The sequence below is a fragment of the Embiotoca jacksoni genome, unplaced genomic scaffold (genome assembly GCF_022577435.1).
Source record: "Embiotoca jacksoni isolate LCO1_2020_lvr unplaced genomic scaffold, fEmbJac1.0.p SCAF_52, whole genome shotgun sequence".
In the NCBI taxonomy this organism is placed as follows: Eukaryota; Metazoa; Chordata; class Actinopteri; family Embiotocidae; genus Embiotoca; species Embiotoca jacksoni.
This window is the reverse complement of record NW_027185406.1, coordinates 1623197-1650900: the sequence shown is the minus strand read 5'-3', so window position 1 is coordinate 1650900 and position 27704 is coordinate 1623197. Positions and strand designations below refer to the sequence as shown.

Sequence of the window (27704 nt, the reverse complement as noted above, 5' to 3'; positions counted from 1 at the left end):
CGTCCAAACCATCATACTATAGTATGACATTTTTATCGACCCAAAAATCCCCAAAAAGTCATACTATAGTATGACGTTTTTTTTTTCGACAAAAAATTAAAAGTACTTAAGACTTTAGTATGTCGTATCAAATATGAAGAATAAGTCATACCATAGTATGTCGTCCTAACCATCATACTATATTATGACTTTTTCATCGACCCAAAAATCACCAAAAAGTCATACTATAGTATGACGTTTTTTTTTCGACAAAAAATTAAAAGTACTTAAGACTTTAGTATGTCGTATAAAATATGAAGAATAAGTCATACCATAGTATGTCGTCCAAACCATCATACTATAGTATGACATTTTCATCGACCCAAAAATCCCCAAAAAGTCATACTATGACATTTTTTTTTCGACAAAAAATTAAAAGTACTTAAGACTTTAGTATGTCGTATCAAATATGAAGAATAAGTCATACCATAGTATGTCGTCCTAACCGTCATACTATATTATGACTTTTTCTTTGACCCAAAAATCACCAAAAAGTCATACTATAGTATGACATTTTTTTTCGACAAAAAATTAAAAGTACTTAAGACTTTAGTATGTCGTATCAAATATGAAGAATAAGTCATACCATAGTATGTCGTCCTAACCATCATACTATATTATGACTTTTTCATCGACCCAAAAATCACCAAAAAGTCATAATATAGTATGATGTTTTTTTTTCGGCCCAAAAAAATTTAAAATCCTCAATATTTTAGTATATTGTCTAAAATATGTAGAAAAAGGTCATACCATAGTATGTCATCCAAACCGTCATAATATAGTATGACTTTTTCATCGACCCAAAAATCCCCAAAAAGTCATACTATAGTATGACATTTTTTTTTTCGACAAAAAATTAAAAGTACTTAAGACTTTAGTATGTCGTATAAAATATGAAGAATAAGTCATACCATAGTATGTCGTCCAAACCATCATACTATAGTATGACATTTTCATCGACCCAAAAATCCCCAAAAAGTCACACTATAGTATGACGTTTTTTTTTCGACAAAAAATTAAAAGTACTTAAGACTTTAGTATGTCGTATCAAATATGAAGAATAAGTCATACCATAGTATGTCGTCCTAACCATCATACTATATTATGACTTTTTCATCGACCCAAAAATCACCAAAAAGTCATACTATAGTATGACGTTTTTTTTTTCGACAAAAAATTAAAAGTACTTAAGACTTTAGTATGTCGTATCAAATATGAAGAATAAGTCATACCATAGTATGTCGTCCAAACCGTCATACTATATTATGACTTTTTCATCGACCCAAAAATCACCAAAAAGTCACACTATAGTATGACATTTTTTTTTTCGACAAAAAATTAAAAGTACTTAAGACTTTAGTATGTCGTATAAAATATGAAGAATAAGTCATACCATAGTATGTCGTCCAAACCATCATACTATAGTATGACATTTTCATCGACCCAAAAATCCCCAAAAAGTCATACTGACATTTTTTTTTCGACAAAAAATTAAAAGTACTTAAGACTTTAGTATGTCGTATCAAATATGAAGAATAAGTCATACCATAGTATGTCGTCCTAACCGTCATACTATATTATGACTTTTTCTTTGAACCAAAAATCACCAAAAAGTCATACTATAGTATGACGTTTTTTTTTTCGACAAAAAATTAAAAGTACTTAAGACTTTAGTATGTCGTATCAAATATGAAGAATAAGTCATACCATAGTATGTCGTCCTAACCATCATACTATATTATGACTTTTTCATCGACCCAAAAATCACCAAAAAGTCATAATATAGTATGATGTTTTTTTTTTCGGCCCAAAAAAATTTTAAATCCTCAATATTTTAGTATATTGTCTAAAATATGAAGAAAAAGGTCATACCATAGTATGTCATCCAAACCGTCATAATATAGTATGACTTTTTCATCGACCCAAAAATCCCCAAAAAGTCATACTATAGTATGACATTTTTTTTTCGACAAAAAATTAAAAGTACTTAAGACTTTAGTATGTCGTATAAAATATGAAGAATAAGTCATACCATAGTATGTCGTCCAAACCATCATACTATAGTATGACATTTTCATCGACCCAAAAATCCCCAAAAAGTCATACTATAGTATGACGTTTTTTTTTCGACAAAAAATTAAAAGTACTTAAGACTTTAGTATGTCGTATAAAATATGAAGAATAAGTCATACCATAGTATGTCGTCCAAACCATCATACTATAGTATGACATTTTCATCGACCCAAAAATCCCCAAAAAGTCACACTATAGTATGACGGTTTTTTTTCGACAAAAAATTAAAAGTACTTAAGACTTTAGTATGTCGTATCAAATATGAAGAATAAGTCATACCATAGTATGTCGTCCTAACCATCATACTATATTATGACTTTTTCATCGACCCAAAAATCACCAAAAAGTCATACTATAGTATGATGTTTTTTTCAGCCAAAAAAATTCTAAATACTTAAGACTTTATGTCATATCAAAGATGAAGAAAAAGGTCATACCATAGTATGTCGTCCTAACCATCATACTATAGTATGACATTTTCATCGACCCAAAAATCCCCAAAAAGTCATACTATAGTATGACGTTTTTTTTTCGACAAAAAATTAAAAGTACTTAAGACTTTAGTATGTCGTATAAAATATGAAGAATAAGTCATACCATAGTATGTCGTCCAAACCATCATACTATAGTATGACATTTTCATCGACCCAAAAATCCCCAAAAAGTCACACTATAGTATGACGGTTTTTTTTCGACAAAAAATTAAAAGTACTTAAGACTTTAGTATGTCGTATAAAATATGAAGAATAAGTCATACCATAGTATGTCGTCCAAACCATCATACTATAGTATGACATTTTCATCGAACCAAAAATCCCCAAAAAGTCATACTATGACATTTTTTTTTCGACAAAAAATTAAAAGTACTTAAGACTTTAGTATGTCGTATCAAATATGAAGAATAAGTCATACCATAGTATGTCGTCCTAACCATCATACTATATTATGACTTTTTCTTTGAACCAAAAATCACCAAAAAGTCATACTATAGTATGACGTTTTTTTTTCGACAAAAAATTAAAAGTACTTAAGACTTTAGTATGTCGTATCAAATATGAAGAATAAGTCATACCATAGTATGTCGTCCTAACCATCATACTATATTATGACTTTTTCATCGACCCAAAAATCACCAAAAAGTCATACTATAGTATGACATTTTTTTTTTCGACAAAAAATTAAAAGTACTTAAGACTTTAGTATGTCGTATAAAATATGAAGAATAAGTCATACCATAGTATGTCGTCCTAACCATCATACTATATTATGACTTTTTCATCGACCCAAAAATCACCAAAAAGTCATAATATAGTATGATGTTTTTTTTTCGGCCCAAAAAAATTTTAAATCCTCAATATTTTAGTATATTGTCTAAAATATGAAGAAAAAGGTCATACCATAGTATGTCATCCAAACCGTCATAATATAGTACGACTTTTTCATCGACCCAAAAATCCCCAAAAAGTCATACTATAGTATGACATTTTTTTTTCGACAAAAAATTAAAAGTACTTAAGACTTTAGTATGTCGTATAAAATATGAAGAATAAGTCATACCATAGTATGTCGTCCAAACCGTCATACTATATTATGACTTTTTCATCGACCCAAAAATCACCAAAAAGTCATAATATAGTATGATGTTTTTTTTCGGCCCAAAAAAATTTAAAATCCTCAATATTTTAGTATATTGTCTAAAATATGAAGAATAAATCATACCATAGTATGTCGTCCTAACCTTCATACTATAGTATGACTTTTTCATCGACCCAAAAATCACACCATCATCACGTATGACATTTTGGTGATTTTTTTGGACAAATACATATGTTGTTTCCAGTTGGACTCGAACCCATGGCCTTCTGACTGCAGGGCAGCAGCACTAACCACTGTACCACTGTGCCTGTGTTAGTATACAATTGTTTTTTTTTCTGTTTTATTTAACGACATGCCTTAGTACGACTGGATGTTATTTGGACTAAAAAAAAGTCACGCGATAGTAATACATCAAACATGTTTGCGGCGCTCCTCCCCCGTGTGGCCCAAAAGGAATTGATCGGTACGTCTTTAAAGTTCAGTTTTAGTTTCAAGACAGCGTGACTCAAATGTTAAAAAAAAACTTCGCCGCGAAGTCCCGCCTCTCGCGAGGTAAACATTTGATCGGGGTCCTCCGGCCGCCGGGCAACATTCGGCCGGTAAACAGGTTTTGTTGAGGAGGGAGAGTCGGGACGGACGCGATGAGCTCATTTATTATTCAGGCCTCGGTGTGTCTGAAAAGGGGGGACAACAGGACCGCAGTGCAGGGAGGCAGGAGATAAGGCCGTGGTTACTAATGAGGGGTTTATCACAATGATACAAACCGTCCTCATGCATCTTTCATACAAAAGGAGAGACCTGCCAGAGGTGCGCGAAAGAAACACAAGCTGCAAACGTGCGTTAAGAAGATGCTTCTTTTAATAACTCGGAACGAAACGCGTACAAAAAAGGTCTTCGGGAATTTACACTATGAAAAAATAAACATCAAACAACACGAACTAACGTATCGTCATTGCGATCGCTGAATCTTCGAACGCGCATGATAATTACATACAGTATTTACATCATGTACGACTCCTGACGAGAAAATTGGTTTGAATTTCGTCGATTTTTAACAAAAGAAATCCTTCAACTTCTTCATGGAGTAATGAGGCCGATTCTGAATCGTTCTTATAATCAGCGAATCTCATAAGAGGCCAAAATCGAGCTCATTTAATTTTAAGTCTTTAAAGAAGGCCTCACCCAAAAAAAGCTCAGTTAATTAATTAATTACAAATAATTATATTTCCCACTGTTTTTTTGTTGTTGTTTTTTTTAATAACTTATCCTCAAACGGGAGGAATCAGTGCATCTGTCGGGGACTATTTTCAGCGGCGGATTAACACGGCTCGAGTATCTCGGAGGGTCGTTAACCGGCCCGGTTGATTGTCGGTTGGAGTCAATTCGAGAGGTTCAGTGACATGAATATTGAGAATATAAAGCGACTCGTCCTGTAATTTCACAGAATTTGGTGATTTCAAATTTTGTTTTGTGTGTAGTTGTGATGCTGTGACGCTTTATTTATTTATTTTTTTTAGAGTTGAAGCCTTTTTTTAAGGCTCCAACGTAAAAAACAATCAATGCATCTTGGTGAGTTTTTCTTTCAGTTTAGAATACATATACACACATATTTACCTCTTTTCTTCTGCTTTTTCTTCCACTCTTTTTTTTGGTTTATTAACGGGTGAAAGTTGTAGATAGTAACTGGTAGTTTTTTTTTGGTGTTTTGATCTCCTTCGGTGGTTCTGGAGCAGCGTTACGTTACACCAGAAGAAAAAAACATCCAAAAACCGAGTTCGTAATGAAGTTCAGGCAGATCCAAAAAAAAAAAAAAGAGGCCGGTTGGACGTCTTTTTTTTTTTTTTACTCGACGGGGTTTCGGATCGTCTTCATGTCGGTGAGAACGACGTTCCTGTAGCTTCGCTCCAGTCGCTCCATGAACTCCAGGTAGCTGCCGACCTCGAAGCCGCGGATCGGCTCCTCCTGCAGGTTTGGAGAAGAACAGTTAAATAACATCGCCACACAAATTAAAGGGGCAGTTTTGAAAGACGCGATCGCCCCCCCCCCCCCTCCCCTCCCCGGGACGGAGGGTCATCGATTAATTGCGTTGCTGCATACAGTTTTATGTGCAGATTTAAAAAGTCGTGGAAAAACTCCGATCGCCCGCTCGCTGAAGAGGAAACGGCGATCAGCTGTTTGTCTCTCTTGGTCTAACTCGCCACTTCAAAGCACAAACAAGGCAACCCGAAGTTTTGTTTGCCATCAGTTCATCACTTTCAGCAAAAAAAACAACAACAAAAAAAAAAGCGGCAGTTATTTGCCGCTTCGGAAAACAAATAAAAGAGCGAGAGACGGCGTTCGGAGGGAGGAGGTGGAGGTGGAGGAGGAGGAGGAGGAGGAGGAGGCGGCGGCGGCGTTCCCTTCGTCAGGACGCCAAGCGTGAATAATTAGATGTAACTTTTTCATTAAAATGCTTTACGTTCAATCTATTTCAAAGTCACAGGACAAAATCAATTTAAAAATCGGCGGCAATGGAAACGCCGCGACGTGCCGCTAAACAACACGCTCGCCCGGCGTTCGGGCAAATGAGCTGTCGCGTGTCGGAGGGGCGGAAAAAAAAAAACAAAACAAAGAAATCCCGACGAGACGTCAGACGAGACGTTACAACATTTATTTTGCTCGTTCGTTAATTTCTGTAAATTGGCGCCCGAGTGTAAAGTGACGCGTCTGTCGTCGCGGGCGGCGCGGACGCCGGAGCGACGCCGCCGAGTCATCGATTAACAGCCCGAGGAGAGCGGCGCCCAGAGGGCGGCGGCAACAACAACAACAACAACAACAACACATAGCAGACGCCTTTTAAGGCCGAGGCCCGTTTAATGACTTCTACAACTTGTCAGCGGCCTCCTAATTTTCTTTCATCAGTCTGCCGAGTGCGTTTCCGCAGAATCTAATTAGGCTTTTTTTCCTCTTGCGGGTAAATAACCGGCGACGTGGACGCGCTGCGGCGAGCACGCGGTCAATACCGAGTGTGTGCAGACAATTTTGTTTTCCGCTTCTAATCAGACTGAAGATTCTCACATACATTGGATGATGAATAATACATCGGCAGAGAATCAACTTTGTGGTTTTTTTTGGTGTCTTTTCTGTAATTGTTGACCCAGAACCAACATTTTTTTCTTCAGGACCAAACATCACGTCCCCATTAGTCTCAGTTCAACTGCTGATTAGCAAACTGAGACCGTGAACCTGATGAACACGAGCGTGACTGAAAGCCGACGTCAGCTTTCAGTCCGTCGCGCCGAAGCTACGAACGAACACCGCTGCATACTACTCGTTTAGTTTCTTTAAAGGGGCCTTTAAACGACATTAAACAAAAGGAGAAAATGCTTCAATTGAAATGCTCACAACTTATTAAGCTTGATTTCGCTGACTGCAGGTGCCTGAAGCTGCAGTACCACCGAGTGCCACCAGAGGTCGGCTCCAAAAAGCCTCCGGCTCCATAGACTCCCATTCAACTTCTCTCCTGAAATTCAAAGTCCACAATTTGTTTTCTACAAGTCATTACGGAGTCATTCGCTAAAGTCGATCCTTGTAATTAGTTTTCTGGCGGTCCATCTGGAAAATAATCCCATAATTAAGTCGATGTTGAGCCTGACATTTTTGAGGGCTTGTCTGTTTGATTGACAGGTCGGTGGTGCAGTCAGGTTTTCATTGTCATCTTGATGTGAATCTGTTGTCTGCACAGAGCTGCAGCTTTTGATCCCCTCGTACAAAGACATGTCTACTGAAAGGGCAGATGTTTGTTGTGATTTAAATGTTCTGCTTGCTCAGATCAGATATTATATTTTGGCTGGGAGAAAAAAAAAAGTCAGAAAAGTCAGAAAATTAAGCACTTTTTGTTCTTTTTCTTTTAATCTCCCACCCTATAAATCATAGATTAATCTCGTGACCCATTAATAATACAAAACAGTGAGTTTAGGATCGTGGCACCTTTCTAAAATGTTATTATTGTGGTTATATAAATACCACAGAGGAAAAGAAACATTAACACTACAGCAAGTGGAACGAGAAGTTTTTTTTTATCATTTAAAAGGGAGAAAACTTAGGCAGCGAAATGATTGTTCAGAAGGGAGAAATGTCAAATTACAACAGAAAACACACTTTCTAACAGGAAATTATGATTTTAATTATATCTTCTTATGAGTTAGAGGTCACCGTCTCAACTTGAATGATATGCCGAAGTTAATTAAGTGTCAGCAGCGCGAACCTCAAAGCTATTAAATCCATATTATCCGTATTTGGGTGATGTACGTAACTCAATTCTTCTTGCTGAATCGATTCACTGCAGTTTGAGGTACGAAGGAGTGATTTCTTTTTTAGATTGTGATTAATCCTGAAGAAACATTTCTCGCGCCGGTAAACGTCCGCTGATACGGCTGAAACCGGGAAGGAGGGTAGAGAAAAGTGATGGAGAGTATTTTTGGTTTGTTATTTAAAAAAAAAAAAAAAATTTAAATTAAGACGCGAGGACATATTTTTTGGACGAATGTGGGGTCTCCTTAAAGTTTACCGCAAAATCTGACTTTGTTCGGCTGAATATTGTCATGCAGGTCGTGCGAGCTGCTTAATGTCCCACATAATCTTCACAATATATTACCCATTAGCAGGGAGGAGATCATTAGGTAGGGTAATTAATGTATTAATTACCAAAGAGTTTGATGTTTTCTTAAGCTTGTCCTCACATGATTAATGGCTGGTGTTAATATCCGGCACGAGTCTGGATATGCGTAGGAGGTCACATTAATTAGAAATATTTCTGTAGCGTTGTTATGCGTTAGTGACGGCGGTCCTTAAAGCGAGGGAGAGGTTCGAGGTTTACATTTATAGATGTCTGGACGGTGACGTGTCACCGAAAACGAGTCTTTTCCAACATGGCCGAAAAACCATATCGCGTTATTTCCAGGAATTTCTGTGACAATCTAGACAGCACGACAAAATTACTGAAAGTAGCTACGCATGTAATGTAAGTCACATGTATGAATATTGACATTACTACAATATGATCTTTATTATACCGTTATTATAGTCAACGATCCGCAGTTGTTAAAACTGTCCAAAAATCTCCGGTGGCTTCAGAAACTCAAATCCCCGACATGTCGATTTTTTTTTTTTTTCAGGAGGCGTCTGCCTTCTAGCAGCAGCGTGTTGGCGCCGAAGCTGCATCATAACCTCTAATCACAAGAGCTTCGTTTATTTTTGGCCTCCCGTCGAATGTCGGCGGCAGTTCCGACGGAATCGACTGAAATGGCAGATTTTAAATCCGGCCGCGTCCTTCTATGCGATGACGATAAACCGGGAAGCGCCGCGCCACTCCCGCCGTCACATAAAAGTCAAAATTGATACCGCCGAACGGTGCCGACCGGCGCGGAAAATATTGTCCCAAATAACCCGTCATAAAAAAAAAAGGGGAATAGAAGCCGTCGGCAGGCAGAAATATAACCTCTACGCTTCCGTCCGCTTTCCCTCTCACGGCTCCGGCAGCGCCGCGGATGAACTCCAGCTGGACTCGGAGCTATTGTAATAAAGTCATTTGGCCTTTTTCAAAATTTTAATTTAGATGAAATATAGATAGACCCGGTGAGACGGCATGAGGGGAGCAGGCGTGTGTGTGTGTGTGTGTGTGTGTGTGTGTGTGTGTGTGTGTGTGTGTGTGTGTGTGTGTGTGTGTGTGTGTGTGTGTGTGTGTGTGTGTGTGTGCGCGTGTGTGTGAATCCTCTAATACCGCATCTATCCGGGGTAAAACACTCCTCTCACATTGTTCCCCGCGGAGAGACGCCGAGGAGATGAAAGCCGTCGGACACCAAAAAAAAAAAACGTCTCCGACTTTTCGACGGTTCAACTCGGGACACGCGGCGCTCCCCCCGTCTCAAAGGCGGCCGTATCCGACGCCGCAGCTCATTAAGAGGAACTTCCTCGGATAAAGCCTCCGTAACTGATCTTTTATTCACCGGCTTCATGCCGGCGTCAGCGCCCGAGCTGTCGGGCGGAGGCGACGGCGGACGGAGGCGCCCGACGAGCGGCGGCGCCCCGAGCGCCCCGTCGTCGCCCCGGGTGTCGGCAGGAGGAGGAACGCTCGGCGACTTTTCGACCGCAGACCTTCATCCGCTCGACCGGGCAGAAGTCACTTCGATGGAATGTGCGCTTTCAGAATTGACTTCCTTTTCACGCCGTTCTGCGCGAATATACTTGATATCGTTGATTCATCCTGGATGAATGCTGAGCTGAACATATAAAAAACCCAGGTGACAGTTTAAAGTAGCGTAGACACCATTTTGAGGATTTTTCTGTACTTTCTTGAACTATTTTATACATTTTGGCACAAAAACCTTCGGAATCGTGCGGCGAGAGTCAAAGCGGAAGCAAAGGCGATGTCGGTATTTTACGAGGGTCGATCCAAAGGTTTGAGCGTCGGCTCCTGTTGCGCGTGAACAGTGAGCAGCACCGCGACGCGCTCGTCGAAGCGACGTCGTCGGCGGTTAAATATCATTTACCTGCAGAAATATTTTGGATTTCACAGCGGAGGGGGAAAAAAAACAAAAAAAACATGACGTAAATATTCCAGCTCGTCTCTCAAGACGCAAACAGAATACCAAGTTGCCGATACGAGGCCACCTTCGACTACGTTTTAAAATGACGAGATTTTTTTTTTTGGGGGGGTGAATTAAAACCTTTGTTTTTCCCCGCGGGCTCCGCGTCTCACCTTGAGGAAGACCTGCAGCTCCAGGGACTGCGTCCGCCGCAGGATGTCCGGCTGCAGGTGTTTGAAGACGGCCACGCACAGGTAGACCTGGTAGTCGGGACCCATCAGCACGCAGGTGCAGACGTAGCGGCAGATCTCCGTCCAGTCCAGGTAGTTCCAGAAGCACTGAGTCAGCCAGTGGAGGCACATCTGTGGTCAAACACACGGGGAAACCAACGGCGTCTCCGTTTTTACAGGCTCGCGTTGCCGTTCGTCCCCAACGCCGGAAAAAGATGGAAGTCGCCGAGACGACGGAAAATCAAGTCCCCCGGTTTGCATTTCACCGTTCGACGATTTAATCCGAACGATCGACTCGATGACGAGAAACGAAAATGGTAAGAAGGTGTTCAGAACAGTCATTTAAACACGAGGTAACATATTGAAATATTGCGGTTGCCGAACGTAGGAAGTTGTATTAGTAGACCCAATGCTGAAGACCAGCAGTAGATTTCTGCGTAATTTGGTGCTTAAAACCGCTTGTTCCAACCTCATTAACGTTCATAAGAAGGTTTGCATTTGTCGTATTTGATCATTTCCAGTTTCCAGTTAGCCTCGCTGCGCCTACTGTCGCCAACAACTTTAGTTTTCTGAAGGTCGGACCAATCGGCGACAAGTATCGGTGGTTGAGGGCGTTCGTCCCGCCCCTCCTTCACCGCGATTGGCCGGCCGGTGACATCGACGAGCACGGCGGTAATATTTTTCAACTCTCGCTGACCAGAAAAAAAAAATCGCCTTCTTTAAATTTGGTAAAAAAAAATTTTGCCGTAACTCAGGGAAAAAAAAACGCTCCGGCGGATTCGAGCCCGACGCGGTTGCGGCGATGACGGCGTGCCGGTCGGTTGAAATGAACCCGAGGTCGACGTGCAGTAGGACGCAACGACTGATTCCCCACGGAGCGCAGCCAGATCCATATTCACGCGGGGGAAATTAGGTCCGGTTCGCACCGGGCTACGTTTTCAGTCGCGGAAAACAAAACAAAAAAAAAGACTAGAAAGAAGATTTTCACGCCACAGACGGTTTGTGAAACACTTTTTTCGACATGAAAATTTACACAATGTAATTCTTCATCGTACATTGGATACACACATTAACAAATACAGCTCCAGGATCCCCTCCGCTCTGTTTACCGTGTCTACTTTCATCTGCTGACTCAGCGCATCAGCTTTTCTGAATGAATCTTTCCGCGAGTGTGTCTCATTCGAGAGAAAAATTATTCAGCGACCCGACGGCCCCGAACACTGAGGTGGGACTCGGGGACGAAGGGACGGAGGAGATGCTTGCCGAGGTTTTGCCTCTCCGGCCGACGGGCCAGAGTTCAAAATCTGCGATTGCGGCGCAGCGACCGGCGCCGGCGTTTCAGCGAAGAGAGCGGCGAGTTCGAAAGAGCGTCCGAGGACGAGGAGGGAATTGAAATGACGACACCGCTTGTCATTTCGCGTTTCATAAAAAGATGGCGCGCGTGCGTCCAAAACTCTTCGCCTCCCGGTCGACTCCCGCCGGGCCCGAACGCGACTCGTCCGCCGCGAGTGGGTTTTTTTTGTTTTTGTTTTTTTCCTCTTCCCACTCCTCCGCCCGGCAGACGGAACAAACCGTGCACACGCCGCGTTCGGGCTTAACTTTCACGTCGATAATTAGCCACAAACAACACGAGTCCGCTCGGGCGTACAAACGAGCATTCGATTATCGCCGCCCCGCTCCTCGGGCCGAGCTCTAATGAAAGAATACCCACATCCTAATTTGCGTGTCGTAATTAAAAGCAACGAGGGGAGCGACGGGATCCTTTGTGGGTTTCTTTTTTTTAAAACCCCTCAGGCAGAAAAAAAACAACAACAAAAAAAACACTTACTGTACTTTCCTGTGAGGATAAATCCCTCCGAGGCAGCTCCGCCGCGGTGAAATGGGCTTTTTTGTTGTTGTTTTTTTTCCTTGTTATCGTGTTCCTGTGAGTATCTGACGCAGCAGGGAAAGCAACGTCATTGGCTCAGGAGTCGGGAGGAGACCAAAAACAGACTGATTATTGGCATGACAGAAATATAAACCCCGAACGGTGAATAAAGTTGCCCTTCGTCTCCTGGATTCACCAGTTGGATGATATGACGGCACCGATCGATAACGGCCAAGACGAAGTGAGTTCGATGTCGGACGTGCAGCGCAAACAATAATCCCGATTTCAAAGAAGAAGCTAAAGTCGGTCGAATAGCTCAGTGATTTTTTTTTTTTTTCAAACGCTATTTTTGCTGGAGATTCCCATCCCTAGTTTTTTTTTTCAGCCTCTTACGCTGCCCTGGACAAAAAAAAAAAATTAAGTGTGAAAAATGAGAAACGTAAATGCAATATTCACTCTTTTTTTTGTTTTTTCTCTCCGTTTTTGGTCTCCACCAACTCCTGAGGGAATAACTGAGCCTTTAATCCTCCGCCGTGTTCACCAGCTAGTCTCTAACCTCGAATCAACCAGCTGCCAACAACTAAAACACAAACAGTAACCATGTGTCATAGACACCAAAAAAAAAAAAAAAGCTTAAAGATGCTACAAAGCTTCAGATTGAGATCAGGGTCATCAATTTGTCTGGTTTAGTTATTTCAAAGAAATTGTCACAGTTTTTACATTTGATATCTTGCAAATTTTGATTATTGCCCCTTAGTGAAGCTGCATACAATACAGATATTGTTTCATCTTTTGGGAGACATGAACCTCACTCCTGACGTTTCCTGTCCCAGAGACCGTTTCTAACGTTTTAAACATTCAGCAGACGGATCCTGACAGAAAACCGGCGTCCACCCGCACGACTTCTGGAACGTCGGAGGTTCGCAACGCTTCGTCTCGCCGCCCCGTCGAGGCTTTTCAAAGCTCGAACTTTTGAAATAGATATTTCCATTTCCGACACGGAACGGGTGCCCATTATCGTCTCGAGCAACAACAAACAAGAAGAGCGACGAGCTGAACGTTTGACGCGGTACTCCGCCCTCGGAGACGGGAGAGTTCAGATCTTCGACGCAAACGCGGCGTCGCGGTCTCCCGAGCGCCCGCCGCACGTTGACGCCGGCCTCGACTGTCAGCCGCCGACGCACGCCGAAGACGGGATCAAACGTCGGAGGATTCAAGGTGAAAAACCTTTTTGCACCCCGTTGTTTGAGAGAGAAAAAGCACCGAGGAGGAAAAGATCTGACTTTTCAACTGCTCCGGTATTTAAAAAAAAAAAAAAAAGGGAAAAAGGTTCAATGTCAAAGCTGTTTTTTGGTGTTTTAAAAATCGACTGAAGTCAAAGCAGAATAATAATAAAAAAAAAAAAGGAAAGTCTGGGCAACAGAAACTGTGGTTATAAAGGCTTTTGGCTCTCTTACTGACCTCATTAATTCAATATTTCTGTTCAGCAGCAGCGATTAAAACATAACAGATCGGCGTCTGTCGTGGTCTCGACTTTGTCCATTGCGGGATATTTTGTATTCAGCATTTCCAATTAAAAATTCAGTTGCTTTTATTCCCTCCATCAGCAGTCACGGCCGTCCTTTATCGATCTGAGAAAACTGAAATTTCAACATCAATACATGAAAGTGACTGAAACTGAAAGAGCTTCGCATCAGTCTGGTTTGAACCGTCTGTGACTGCTGCTGAGGTCACGTTCATGTTCGCCCTCCATTTGATTCTGTGTTTAATAGTTTAAAAAAAAAAATACTGTTTTGTCTTTTTTTTGTTGTTGCTACAGGTTGTAATGCTTTACTACCACCAGAGGGGGCGGTGATGCACCTGAAAGCGGTTTGCCGCCAGCTATTAAACAACAAAAGGAAACAGAAGGAGGCTCTGATTAAAACCTGTGTGGCGCTGTGAGATTAGATGCTACAATACAAACAGGAGAAACATGGAAAGACGACCGCAAGCGTCAAACGTGTGGAAAAAAAAAAAATGAACAGAATTAAGTTGCGTTCAAAGCCAGCAGATCGTGATGTTTGACGCGCAGAACAAACAACGGGCCTCATCTGATCTCATCTCTAGTTTTGTTTAAGGTGCTTTTTTTTAGTTTTTTTTTAAGTTTGATGGCATTTGTTGAGCCCGAGTCTCTCGCTTTCTCTTCGAAGTCTTCAGAGCTTTTGAATAATAGCGGAAGAGTTCGGGAGTGAATATCGAAAAGGATTTTTACGCGTAACGTGCAAACTCGCACAGCTGAGTAAACTCCGATTCAGACTGTACGAAGTTTACATTCCGTCAGCGAGCGCGTGCGAGATTTAGCATTTTCACAGTTACGAATTCCAGATGTTTTTTTATTTACCAAGACCTGCAGTGCTAGATTAGAAAGCACGACATTTTTTTAGCAACAATGATTTTGCAGCTCATTTTTGGATCCGGTAGAGATTTGATATAAAGATCACATGCCGCTCCGTGAGAACAGCGTGTTTTGCAGGCGTTCGGGGTTGATACCTGCGACGGGGTGAAACCAGACATCCTGAAGGCCGAGTGGACCAGAGGGACCTCGGCCTTCAGCAGCATCTCCACGTAGTGAGCTGTGCACCAGTAGACGGGCGAGACTCCCGACTCGGCGACTTCCTTTGGAAAATGCACCTGTCACAACAACAACAACAACAACTAAAAACTTGAGTTTTTACTTCTCTCGTCGTGAAGAACATTTTTAGATTCACTGCGGAGCTACAGATTAAAAGCGAAAGCTGTCATGCGAATAAAATTTAAAAAAATTAGAAAAAAACGATTCATCTTTTATTCGTGTTTTCAGATTGTTGACGCGTCGTTTATGAAGAGGATTAAACGAGGACGAAGACGGACCTTAAAGCCGTTTGACATTTGGAGGTGTGATATGTCGTTCGGAAGCGGCGGGCTGTTGAAATGTCGTCTGAAGTCTAGACACCAAGGAGACGACCTGAAGACGTGCGGGACTTTTGAAGCGTGGAGCTCGTTACAAGGACAAAAAAAAAAAAAAAAAAAAAAAAAGAAAAACACAAACCCAGCAACTGGAGATAAAACTGTAAAACTCCAATCTGCTTAAACCAAAACCGACCGGTTGTTCTCGCTTCATTTATTTGAGTTGTAAAGTTAGTTCAAACTTTGACGATAGTTAAAATTTATGAAATGACATTTGGACTTTTCCTGAAGTCCATTTCAGAACATTTCAGACGTTAACTGTTATTAAGACAAACTCTACACGACTAAAAAGTATAATATATTAGCTTGACTTCTAATGAGAAACGAACTCGCATGTCTTTTGTTTAATTGTAGCGGCATTTTATTTCTTTTTCTAATTATAATTTACATTTTGACACGTTTTTTATGTTCCTTTATATCTATTTTTATGTGAATCACTGCGTGTGATTTTCTTGCATGAGAGGTGCTATGCAAATAAAGTTTATTATTATTATCATAATTTGTATTAGTAGTATTTCAAATATGACTGCAATAATAGACAGAAATCACTTCATCTGGACCATTTTTGTGGTAAAAAAAAAAAAAAAAAAATCATTAAAAATGATTAAATGGCAAAATAAATTCTTGATTCATTTTCTTTTGATCATCTATCTAATTATCAAAACAAATCATTTCAGCTCATTTATGAATTAAAGATCGGGCAGGATTAAAGCAGCCTCGACACTAATTACTGAATTCGCTCCAACAACAGCAAAACAACAACAACAACAACAACTCCGTACGACGTCGGACCGACGGGACCGACGTGCGGTCGAGCAGCACGTGAACTCGTCGTACTCACGGACGCGTGAATCCTGGCGGGCCAGACGAACGCCGACGTGAGCAGGGAGGAGAGGTCGAGCAGCAGACGCAGGGACCGCTGCGCGTCCCCCGACGTGATGAGGAAGACGGTGGAGGCCAGCCAGTCGTTGCCCGGGTAACCGTCCCGCTGGGCGACTGGAAGGGTTAAAGAGTCAAAGAGCCACGACCGACCGGTGGAGCGGCCAGGCGACAAACGGAAACGGAAATGTTTTGCTTCTTCTTTTTTAAAAATGATCACAGACAATTTAAACCAAAACAAGTAAAAAATAATAATTAAAAAAAAAACTGAATTACAAATATTGAAATATTGAATTCAAACAAAGCGTCGAGCTTCGCTGTCGAGCCGATAACCGACGCCGCCTCGACGGCGGGAAACGCTTTGACGGTCAGTTGACTCCGACACGGCGGGATCGGATCGTTAGCTCGGAGCCGACGAAGCCGCTCCGAGGTGTCCGACTTGAAGCTTCTCTAATCAACACTGCACGTCGAGTCGTGATTTTTTGTTTTGTTTTTGTTTTTAAGGCTCTGCAGCATTTTACTCATTAAAATTCAACTTCATTTGACGATTTCGTTCAAAACCCTGCTGGCAGGAAATAACGTCAGACTTTTCATGTTTTGTTTAGGTGGAGTGACCACGTGAAAGATTGAATTTGCCCCTGATGTAACATGTAAAAATGTGTTTTCTGGTGCCGAGTTATTATTTAAGAAATCACATTTCTGCCATGAAGAGATTTTGGGGAGATGTTCTTAGTTTTTTATGTTTTCTCATCACGTGATTTTCCTCATAAAACACTACGTTGTCTTAAAATGAAGGAAATAAAAGAGAATTTTTCTTTGGTTTAAGACTGACAGAATTTACATCCTCAAATAAAAAAATTAAATAAAAGCGTTTATAGGTTAAGATTAAACAATGTATATTTACAGAACCAGAACAAAAGACATTAGTGTGAGTTTCTGTGGGGGAAGTTTGAATTACTCAAGAAAACCGTCTTCTCTGAGGAGAAGTCTCGCTCCCAGTTTTACCAGATTTGATGTGTTTGTTATTTTAAATGTTACATTCATAAATTCAGAACTGCGGTTGGAAGCCTTACAAAAAACGCAGCGTGAATAACTTAAACGTGATCGCTGCGACTCGGCTCGGCCCCTCTGTAGCAAACGCATGCCGTTTGAAACTGATTGACAGAAGAGCCTCATCCATTTGTAATACGCCCTGTCGAGACATCATTTTTAAATGAAGAATTATAAATAAAGCAGAGTCCCCGAAGGAAAGACAAAAAAAACCACATATTCATCTACTATCATCCAGCAACATGAAGCAAACTGGAAAAGTCTCAAAATGCAGACTCGATTAAATTCACCGCTTTATTTTGCCTTTTTATTACTTCAACTGTGAGACAATTTAAACTATTTAAGAACCTAAAGATTGCTTCAATACACTAAAAATCACACCTTTGATTTTAAAATTATGCAAAAACTCTGCTGTGGCGGGGACGAGTGTGTCGTTGTGTTTCGGAAAATCCAAATTGCCGCCGCACCACAGTTCAGGTGGTTTGCGGCTAATTTCTTCCCCTCGGGAGAACTCGGTGTTGACGGTCTGACCCTGGGGAACGAACCCTTGTTGCACAATCAAAGAAAAAAGAACCCAACCCGGTGTCTCCCGACCCGACCCGACCTCTTCGGTCTCGGACGGTGAAGCTCCGCCCCCTCTTGAAACGCCCCTCAGAACACCTCGCTCTGCCACTGCTTCATCGTCTCGAGGCTCTTTTGCCGATTTCTTAAATTCGGCACCAACTTTGATGTGCGCTCTCCAGCTCGTGGTGAAATCGAAAAAGTGGTCACAAAAAAATGGCCAAAACTCAGGAGCCGATGTCGATGAAGCGACGCAACTTTGAATACTTAACTCACGAAAGCGACAGCTTCGCCTTCGTCCACGTACGTCACGGCGCTGCGCTCCATTCGCGCGCAAAAGGAGCAGTCGCCACGTGCAACTTCTTTGGTTATGCCATGTCATTTTTTATAAAGCTCACTATTTAGGAAAAGACCCACACCTATTTTCAAAATAGTTTTTTTTCTCAGTTTGGGTTTGTTGGAGTTACTTTTCAGAGAAAATGCCCAAAAAAATGTCCTTTATCATGGACTTCATACGGTCATGGAAGCACATTCAATGGATTTTAAGGTCGAAACATGGATATCATAATGCAGATCCCACACTAATGTGTCCAAAAACCAAACGGAGCTGAAAAAAACAATGTGAAAATGGTGGTAAAGGATACCGAGGTCCGATGAAGTTTCAACTCTCTGCGTGGACAGGAAGATCTTCACGCGCTTCATCAGCAGCGTCAGGTCGCTCGCGGCGTCTTCTTTCAGGAGCTTGAGGAAGCGGCCGTACCTGCGAGCGCAAGACAGAACAGATGTAACACTAACGTGACGTGGAAATCCTTAAAACGAGACTAAATATTCACTCCCTCGCTGCTTCTGATCCGAATCATACCAACGCTCTTATTTCCCCACAGTTTTGAATGACTGAAGCTAAACGAAGCCCATATTACTGTAAAAATGTTACTTTCTGAAATCGTCTATTTCTCCGAGCTGCTATTTTTTTTTATTTTTTTTTCCCCCCCTCTCTATTCCCATAATCCCAAATGAAAGTCACAATGCACAGCGGGAACTTTTGCACCAAACTGAGAGGGAAAAAAAAACCAACACTGAGGCTCAAAGCAAATACCCAGAAGGAACCCATCAAAAGCGATATTCAACAAGTCCGCCGCGGTGAGATTTAACTCGGCGAGTCTGACACTCGGAAGTCAAGGATTAATTGTGAATTTCTTGTCCGACGATTTTTTATTTTTTTTTAAATCCTGCAGGAAGACGGGAATGTGCCGCGTCGAACGGCAAACTGCCGACGCGGCGGCGGCGGCTCGCCCGCGCTCCCCGAGACCGCTTCAGCCGCGAAGGAGGTGTTTCAGGAAAAGGGTTACATCCTATCAGCGGCGCGGGGCGGAGAGGGCGGCTTGTGGGGAACACGAAGGGGGATGAGTGGTGGCGAGTGGTGGATGTGACTCAATCTGATTGGACATTTGACGATACTATGCCCCGCCCACCGACCTGACTGCACCACACGCCCGTCAATCAAACCGACGAAAACACTGCAATTTGAAGCTTATTTTCGAATTAATGACGGGATTATTTTCAGATGAACCGTCAGAAAACTAATAAGACTTTAGCTGACAATGCCAAGATTAAAAAAATGTCATGACTTTATAATTTATGAGAAGTGAGACTGAACCTCCAGTGGCCCTCGGTGGTATTGCAGCTTAATGCATTTCCGCATCGCCCTAATTTTTCAGACCCGGAAGCTATCTACTTTTGTATACCGTCTATGGTGCTATAATGCTAAACTGAGACAGTGAGCATGGTACACTTTGGAGACAGAGCTAATCGTACAAAGTGACTACTAACAGAAGTCGTTTTATAAAAAATAAAAACAGACAAAGCCTTAGAAATGTTTTTTTTTTGTTTTTTTTGTGCTTATCTCTGCATTTGTACGCATAGTTTATGGTATTTACCGCCGAATAAATACACCGACAATCAAGTCAGACACATCAGCATTTGCGGCATTGTAATGTTTTTAAAGTAGACACTTCAGAGCCGCTCAATACGTGAAGCTTGCAGTTCAGTGATTATAAGACTCCCCTGAAATACTTTGTACACAGCAGGCACCATTTCCCCCGTCGCTGCCGCAAGAAGACCGTCTCATTAAATGAGGGTTTATGAGCCTCGGAAAATCTCTTCACATACCTGAGACAGGTGTTGATTCCCAGCTGTTCCACGGATGATAACACGGCATTCTTCACACTCTTCTCCTCTGCTGTAAAACAAGGCGATTAAAGAAAAGAGATGTGGTTATTAGCAAGTGAGGCTGAGAGCGTATGTAACAGGAGGATTTTTAGGGAGAAAATACTCCCCAAACATAACTAACAGGGGGCATTAAGAACAACATGGCAGCTTATCGTGGAGTTTTCTACTTTTAAAGGCTCTACAGATGCAACGTTTGCCACCCAGTATCACGGCGTGAAATAGACACGCCGGTCTGCTGCAGCAAAACGTGAGATAGACACGCTTTGTGACAGTTTTACGTTTTGTAAGCGTGAAACTTACACGCACGCAAAAATAACGTAACAAAGGATCACGTGATCGAGCACCAAGGACATTTTTCGGCGGTATGAATCAGAGACCGCAGGTGACAACGTTGTTCTTGAGGGTTTTTTTGGGGGGTTTTTTCAAACCCCCAACCATGTACTTTTTCCAAAAAGTTAAATTTTCCTGTAACTCACATGGCTGTATGCATGTTTCATTTTCGTTCACAACAGTAAAAAGTGAAACCGTCCTGCTAATCGACAGGCCAAAGCGTGGCTATTTCACATTCTTGCCGTAGCGGACCGGCGTGTCTATTTCACGTTTTTCCGTGACACCGGGTTGGGCGGTTTGTCGACGTTGCTTTTTGCAGTTGCCGTCTTTTTTGCAGCAGTTAATCGTGATAATAGCGAGGCAGTTTGGGTAATTTCACATCAGCATTTTGGTGGTTTAGAGAGGTGGAGTCATAACTCTGGATAACTCAGGCTGTGATCAGAGTTTTTGATAGAAAAAAAAAAAAATACAGCATGAAATTTTGAGCCTTGTGAGAAAGCTCCTTATCTCAGGACTTTTTTTTTTTTCCTTATCGGTGGAGTTGGTTCGAGATACAAACGACCGGTGAGCAATCAGTCTCACTAGCTGCTCTCATGGGCTCTTACTTACTGCCATTATTTGCGCTGAATCATAAAAATATATTAGTTTTTGGGAGTTACGGTCGAGATTGCGCGGAGGGGAACGATGAATGAAGCAATAACTGTGGGAGGACTGACGTTTTGTTGTTGGGAGATGTTTCCGCCGCTCGTTGGCTTCGGGGGAGACAGAATATTATTACATTTGTGCAAATGGATCCCCAGCTTCAGACAGCTTGTGTTGAGATGATGAGAGGATTTGAACAATTAATATGAGGGGTATTATCCAGACGCCAAGAAAAAAAAAAAACCAACAACTTCAAATCCAATTTACGGGCTAACGGTGCCGCAAAAAATGCGAGAAGAAATGATAATAATGTGGCTGTAATCTACATATCGGAGTGGCAATTCAACATTGTTCCCATCGAAAAATCACAGCAGAGGGGCGAGGATAAATCACAGACCATCAAATCTTGTACTAATTGGGAGAAAATGGCTTCTGATGAGGGTGTGAATCTTTGCCAGGACAACTAGGTTCTGTGTTTTCCTTCTCACCTCACATATTAACATCTATAAAAACCTCTTGCTCATGGCAATTACCGTTTAATGGAGATTAATCCTCTCATGTTGTATTTATTCCCTCGCTGCCCCGTTTCCTCGACATCGTGCCTCCAGAGTCCGTTTTATTTGGTAATAACTATATCACAACCGTTTAACTTTTGTTTGAAAAAAAAACAAAACAAAAAAGAGACTGCGTTGAAAGGTGGCACATGCGATTCATCTCCCGCATCAGTTGCGATAATGTGAGAAAAATTACAAAGAGTAATAACAGGAAACGGCAGCTCTGAGTCTGAGTTTATGAAATGAAGCAAAAGCAATATTTCAATTAAAGAAGCCTGCGGGATTTAAGGAGCGTTATGAGGGTGAGTCACTGTCATGAGACCCATTCGAGAGAGATGAGCACGCATCGTCCACAGCAACGTACCGGCTAATGTGTGCAGCCTTAATAATGAATGTGAAATTGACTTGCGGGAAATTGTATTTTATTTGACGATGAAAACAGACAAACAGGTGGATTGTTGTGTTACTGCTGTTTTCAAAAAAAAAAAAAAAATCAAGAATTAAAAACTCAAACTCCCAAAAACGACAATTGAGTCAAAAATCACCCGAAGATTGAAGACGTGATATGGTTGAATTCAGAAAAAGAAGCAAGCAAGTGGACTTCATGAGACTCTATGTTTCTCTATGTACACCAGAGACTTGTGCTGGTTGAGCTGGTTAACTTTCAGTTTAGTCCTGCGCTAATTTAAATAGGGAGCGAAGTAATCTTTTCTAGACTCCGCCATTTCTATTGCTCTCTGTGATTATAGTCTGGAAACCCTGTTCGGATTTGCACAGCAACTCCGTTTAATTTGTTTTTTTGTTTTTTTGCTCTTCAGCTGCCTAAAAACACCAAAAGTTAACTAAAAAGTTAAAGACGGAGAAAAACTGTTGAAACGATAATTGATCTGAGAAAGCTCGGCTGTCCGTCGGAGCCGACTAAGAAGTAGAAGTTGCATAATAAAAGATAACCTCCCTTTTTGTTCCGAGATGCCGCCGGATTCCAACAGGCGGCCCGAGATGAAAAAGAAAGTCGGGGGCCATGAGTGGGTGTGAAGATACAACTCAGCGGTCTGACAGAGGTTAATACTTGGCAAATGAGTCTGCTCTCTACATACATAAGGAGTTTTCAAACAAGGGAAGAATGGCTAAAACTTGAGACGACGTCAATCCGACACACATGTAAGTGCAAATTTCACAAAGAAGACCACAAAAAATATTAGCAGCCACCTCATGAATAAAATCCCCTGTAACTGTTTTGCGTTAATGAAATGATGTAAATGAGTCAAACTGATTTCTAAAAATGAATAAAAAAAAAATTTAAAAGGGGGAAAAAAAGGAAAATCAAAATGTGGGAAGAAAAAAAAAATCAACAACTTTGAAGTGTGAGGGTGAATTTCGATAAATAAATCATCAAAAACAAACACTCAGAATTAAGCTTCTTCATTGGGGCCCCGGTGGAGACGAACCTCAACACTGATAGAATTACAGAGAAAAGCTCTAATAAAAGACGAGCGGCGCGCTGTGGGGAAATAGTTCAACCTTCAACAGAAGGAGGCCAGCTGACAAGCTTTCTACCCGCTCAAACATGCATAATGAATGAAAGCCTACGGAACACATTCCACATATCCATTTTAATCACTCTCCATTATTTAAGATGATCTTTTTTTTTTCCAGAAACAATACAGACAGATGCTGCCTTTTTATTAGTCTGTCATCTTGACAAAAAAAAAAAAAAAAAAAAGTACTGTCTACTAATTCGAAACATCTAATCCGACTGAATTCTTTCTCTGTGGCGAAATCCTCCGGAGACGTTCGTCTGAATGCGTAAACAAGCGTACTTTTACAAAGCCCATCAAATTCTGCACGTTCCTGCAGCCTCACACATTTTTACGCGGGACATCTCTAATATTATTCTGATATCTGCCTCTCCTAGGCGTAGAACTTGTATATATATATATATATATAAAAAAAAAAAAAACAGGTAACCATAGCAACAAGACTTCTTTTTACCTAAACACTTATGCAGAACATGAGATGTTTTTTTGTTGTCTTTTTTAAAGTCAACTGAGAAAAATCATTTACAGATGAAAAAAAACAAACTGAACAGGAATGTTTGTTTTTGCCCGATAAATCAGGTACTTTATCAAATTGATGCAAAAATCATTGTGGCATCATATATTGCCACGGATCATCCCTTTTTATCGATATGCTTTATCCACAGTGAGCAATTACAAGCGGAGTTATTTTAAACTAAGGCTGCCTTTTATTAGATTGAAATACAGAGCTGTTTATTCACGTATTTGTAACTTTTTATCCTTCCATTTAATTAGGTTTTTTTTTATGTGTCTTGAGTTTATCGTTTATTTTAAATCACGTCTTTTTTTATATCGGCCTTCTTTTCCATTTTGTCCCCATATCTTCTTTTTTTTTATGTTCGGCGTAAAGCACCTTAAATAAGTAACATAAAGTTGCCTCGCTAACGTCGTGAAAATCTCCCAACCCTCGCTCACAAGTTGTTAAACAAATAAACTCAACTCAAATCACCTCACTATCATTTATTGGATATACTATATGGATCTGTAAAATCACTTCCGAAAGATGAAAGCAATTTTTTTGACAATATACTAAAACTGTGTGTTTACACGCAAAGCAAAATAGCGAATTTGTTAATCACATAAAATGTTGAGATCTTTTAAAAAAATAAATACTCATTAAGGTCTCCAAGAGGCGCTGGAGACAAAAAGATTTCAATGATATCAATATAATATCAATAAGAATCAAATAAACATGGTAGTTATTGCTTTCTGTGCAAGGTCCATCAAATACACAAAAATTTGAACTTTACTACCAGTGTTCAAATCTCGATTGAATGCATATTTATTTTCACCAGGCATTTCTAGATTCGGCCCAATTTGTAAGTCCGATTTTTATTTTTTACAATATTAATGAGTGCTCGTGTAAACCTTCAAGCGTTGTATTGGTTTGCTGTTGTTTTTAATTTGTTTTGTTTTTTTGATGGTTTTGATTTGTTTTAATTCTGTCTGATGTGCTTTGAATCTCTCTGAAGTTGTGCACCATCACTTCAGTCAACATATGTAACATATGGAAATAAATAGACTTGACTTAAAGCTGCACTTGACGCTGTCTGGTGTCTGCGCTTGTGTTTGTTGGCTCCAGTGTTGACAGAAATGATAATAAAGTTATTAATCAGTGCCAAATTATTGCAAAGATACCAAAACATGTTTCATTAGAGGCGGCATTAATTCATTATAGGTGTAATTTCTCAGTATTTTCAGGGATGAAATTGATGTGAAACACACAATGCTGACAATAATATGACATTTATTATGGTTAATGTATCATGGTAAATTAGATTAAACATAAAGCAGTCAATATAATTAATCAATCAGGACTTACTGAGGTTATTCAGAAAGAGATTTGTTGGTAAAATGTTAGAAAAATGAACGCTACTTTCTATTCTTCGTACAACGTGTGCAAAAAGTTTTGTGTGGAAGTGCACGAGGATGTCACAGTCTATTTTAACTGTATTTGGTAAAAAAAAAAAAATGTAAATTAAGAGAAATAAATATGCAATTAGCACTTTACCTTGAGGAAAATTTACAGTGTGCAGGATTTTCTCGGGTATTCGCTAATTAGCAGCTTGTTTAGCCCACCGGCTACCAAACAACCTGCCGGAGTCATTCACCCATTTGATTTGTGAAACATAACAAATTCTAACCCGCGGTAGAAGAGTGTTCTGAAAACGGAGGAGGAATTTCTCCACTTTTTCTTTTTTTTTTTTTCCCTACCTATGTCTGCCGGTCCACAGTGACTGTCCCTGACTCCTACGCGACCCTGGAGAAGTGTTGTCAACCCAGGCAGCCAAACCGTTTTTAGAAGCGTCACCATCTTCAGACGAAACCGATGCACCCACGATGCTCTTCGGGGAACTCTACCCGGGAGAGGGAAAAGGCTTTACCGAAGTCTCGCCCCTCTGAAGGAGGAGGCAGTTCAGAGTTCCTCGACATGTGACTTTAACCGTCTGGAAATATCCCCAGTCCGGGTCAACAGCTTTCTTCCCCTGCTGATAACAGCCCGTCTAAAGCCTCCTTTTTCGGCGTCATCCTTTTTCCCACAAGCTGAGTCGAGGACCCCCCAAAGAAGGTCAAGTAAAGTTGGTTTTTCGGGGGGGGGGGGGGTTCTTCAGAGTGCTTCACAATGTCAGACACCACCCAAGAAAAGCATCATTCCAACTAGTCCTTATTTTATTATTGCTATAAGAAACACCCTAAAGATCACCCTCACGTAACTTTTTGAATTAAATCATTAATTCTGTTTTTTTTTTTATTTGCATAACAGTCTCTCCACAAAACCAGCTGCACAAGTGCCTCTCGTGGGAAAACATGTAAGCTTGTTTTGAGAAGCACTGCTGTTCAAGCTGTTCCCGGTTCACCCTCAGTGCACATGTGGGTTTTGTGAGTCTGTCAGTCAGCCTCCCCCGACACACGACTTTACCCACCACCAAGCGTTGACAGGTTTGCTCGTCTCTCAAGTGTCTCGGAGATGTGTGAACGAGGTCTGATGATAAAAGTGCTGCTAAAAGTTGATATTTGACCTTTAATTCCACCTCCTGAAAGCCGGTTTCACGTGGTTTTGTTTTCCTAATCCCAACCACGTTGTTTTGTTTTCCTAATCCCAACCATGTTGTTTTGTTTTCCTAATCCCAACCACGTTGTTTTGTTTTCCTAATCCCAACCATGCTGTTTTGTTTTCCTAATCCCAACCCCGTGGTTTTGTTTTCCTAATCCTAAACACGTTGTTTTGTTTTCCTAAACTGGTTTGAATCCTACTTGAAGGACCGAGAATACTTTGTCTGTAGCTAATGACACATCAGAGCGGACTAAAATGACATGTGGTGTTCCACAAGGTTCAATTATGGGGCCTCTTCTGTTCAACATCTACATGCTTCCACTGGCTCAGATTATGGAAAGAAACAAAATGTGTTATCATAATTATGCAGACGACACACAAATCTACATAACTATATCGCCAGGGGACTATAATCCCATACAAGGGTTGGGTAAATGCATTGAACAAATCAACAACTGGATGTGCCAAAATTTTCTTCAATTAAACAAAGATAAAACAGAAGTAATTGTTTTTGGGGCCAAGGAAGAATGATTGAAAGTCAGCGCTCAGCTTCAATAACTGATGTTAAAAACCACAAACCGAGCCAGAAATCTAGATGTAGTCATGGATTCAGACCTCAATCTGAACAGCCATATCAAGACAATTACAAAATCAGCCTACTATCACGTAAAGAATATATCAAGGATTAGAGGACTTATGTCTCAACAGGATTTGGAAAAACTTGTCCCTTTATCTTCAGTAGACTCGACTATTGTAACGGTGTGTTTAAGGGTCTCTTTTAAAAGTCAATCAGAACGCTGCAGCTCGAGTTCTCACTAAGACCAAGAAAGTGGATTACATCACTCCAGTTCTGAAGTCTTTACAAACAAATAATTGACTTTAAAATCCTGCTGTTGGTTTATAAAGCACTGAATGGTTTAGGGCCAAAATACATTTCTGATCTGCTGCGACCTTATGAACCATCCCGACCCCTCAGGTCGTCTGGGACGAGTCTCCTTTCTGTCCCCAGAGTCAGAACTAAACATGGAGAAGCAGCGTTCAGTTGTTCTGCTCCACATATCTGGAACAAACTCCCAGAAAGCTGCAGGTCTGCTGAGACTCTCAGCTGCTTCAAATCAAGATTGAATACTTTTCTGTTTGCTGCCTTTAATTGAACCAGACTCAAGGATGTTGATCAATTTCCTGCATTTCTGCATTTTATTACTGTATTTTATTCCTTAAACTACACTGTAACTTTCATTCTATTTTTAGCTTGTTTAATGTTTTAATGACTGTTTTTAATGTTTCGATCAATGTTCTTAATTGTTTTTAAATTAGCTTTTCCTTTGCCTGATGTTTTGATGATTTTAATGGTTTTATGTGAAGCACTTTGAATTGCCTTGTTGTTGAAATGTGCTATACAAATAAACTTACCTTGCCTTGCTAATCCCAACCACGTGGTTTTGTTTTCCTAATCCTAACCATGTTGTTT

The 27704-nt window shown here is 40.8% G+C and overlaps 1 protein-coding gene across 2 annotated transcripts in view; it reads right to left on the bottom strand.

Annotated features, from left to right (window-relative positions):
* Positions 1-5467: 5467 nt before the first annotated feature.
* tbc1d32 (TBC1 domain family, member 32) overlaps positions 5468-27704 on the bottom strand; it is a 58194-nt gene continuing 35957 nt past the window's right edge. The window contains exons 29-34 of one of the 2 annotated variants that reach the window (XM_069172370.1): positions 20016-20085; positions 18491-18606; positions 16198-16352; positions 14901-15041; positions 10448-10636; positions 5468-5670 (exon numbers count right to left, since the gene is read on the bottom strand). In XM_069172370.1, the coding sequence (XP_069028471.1) occupies positions 5551-5670; positions 10448-10636; positions 14901-15041; positions 16198-16352; positions 18491-18606; positions 20016-20085 (791 nt within the window). In that variant the 3' untranslated portion in view covers positions 5468-5550. The remainder of the gene's footprint in view (positions 5671-10447; positions 10637-14900; positions 15042-16197; positions 16353-18490; positions 18607-20015; positions 20086-27704) is intronic. The other variant, XM_069172371.1, reaches the window with a different exon arrangement.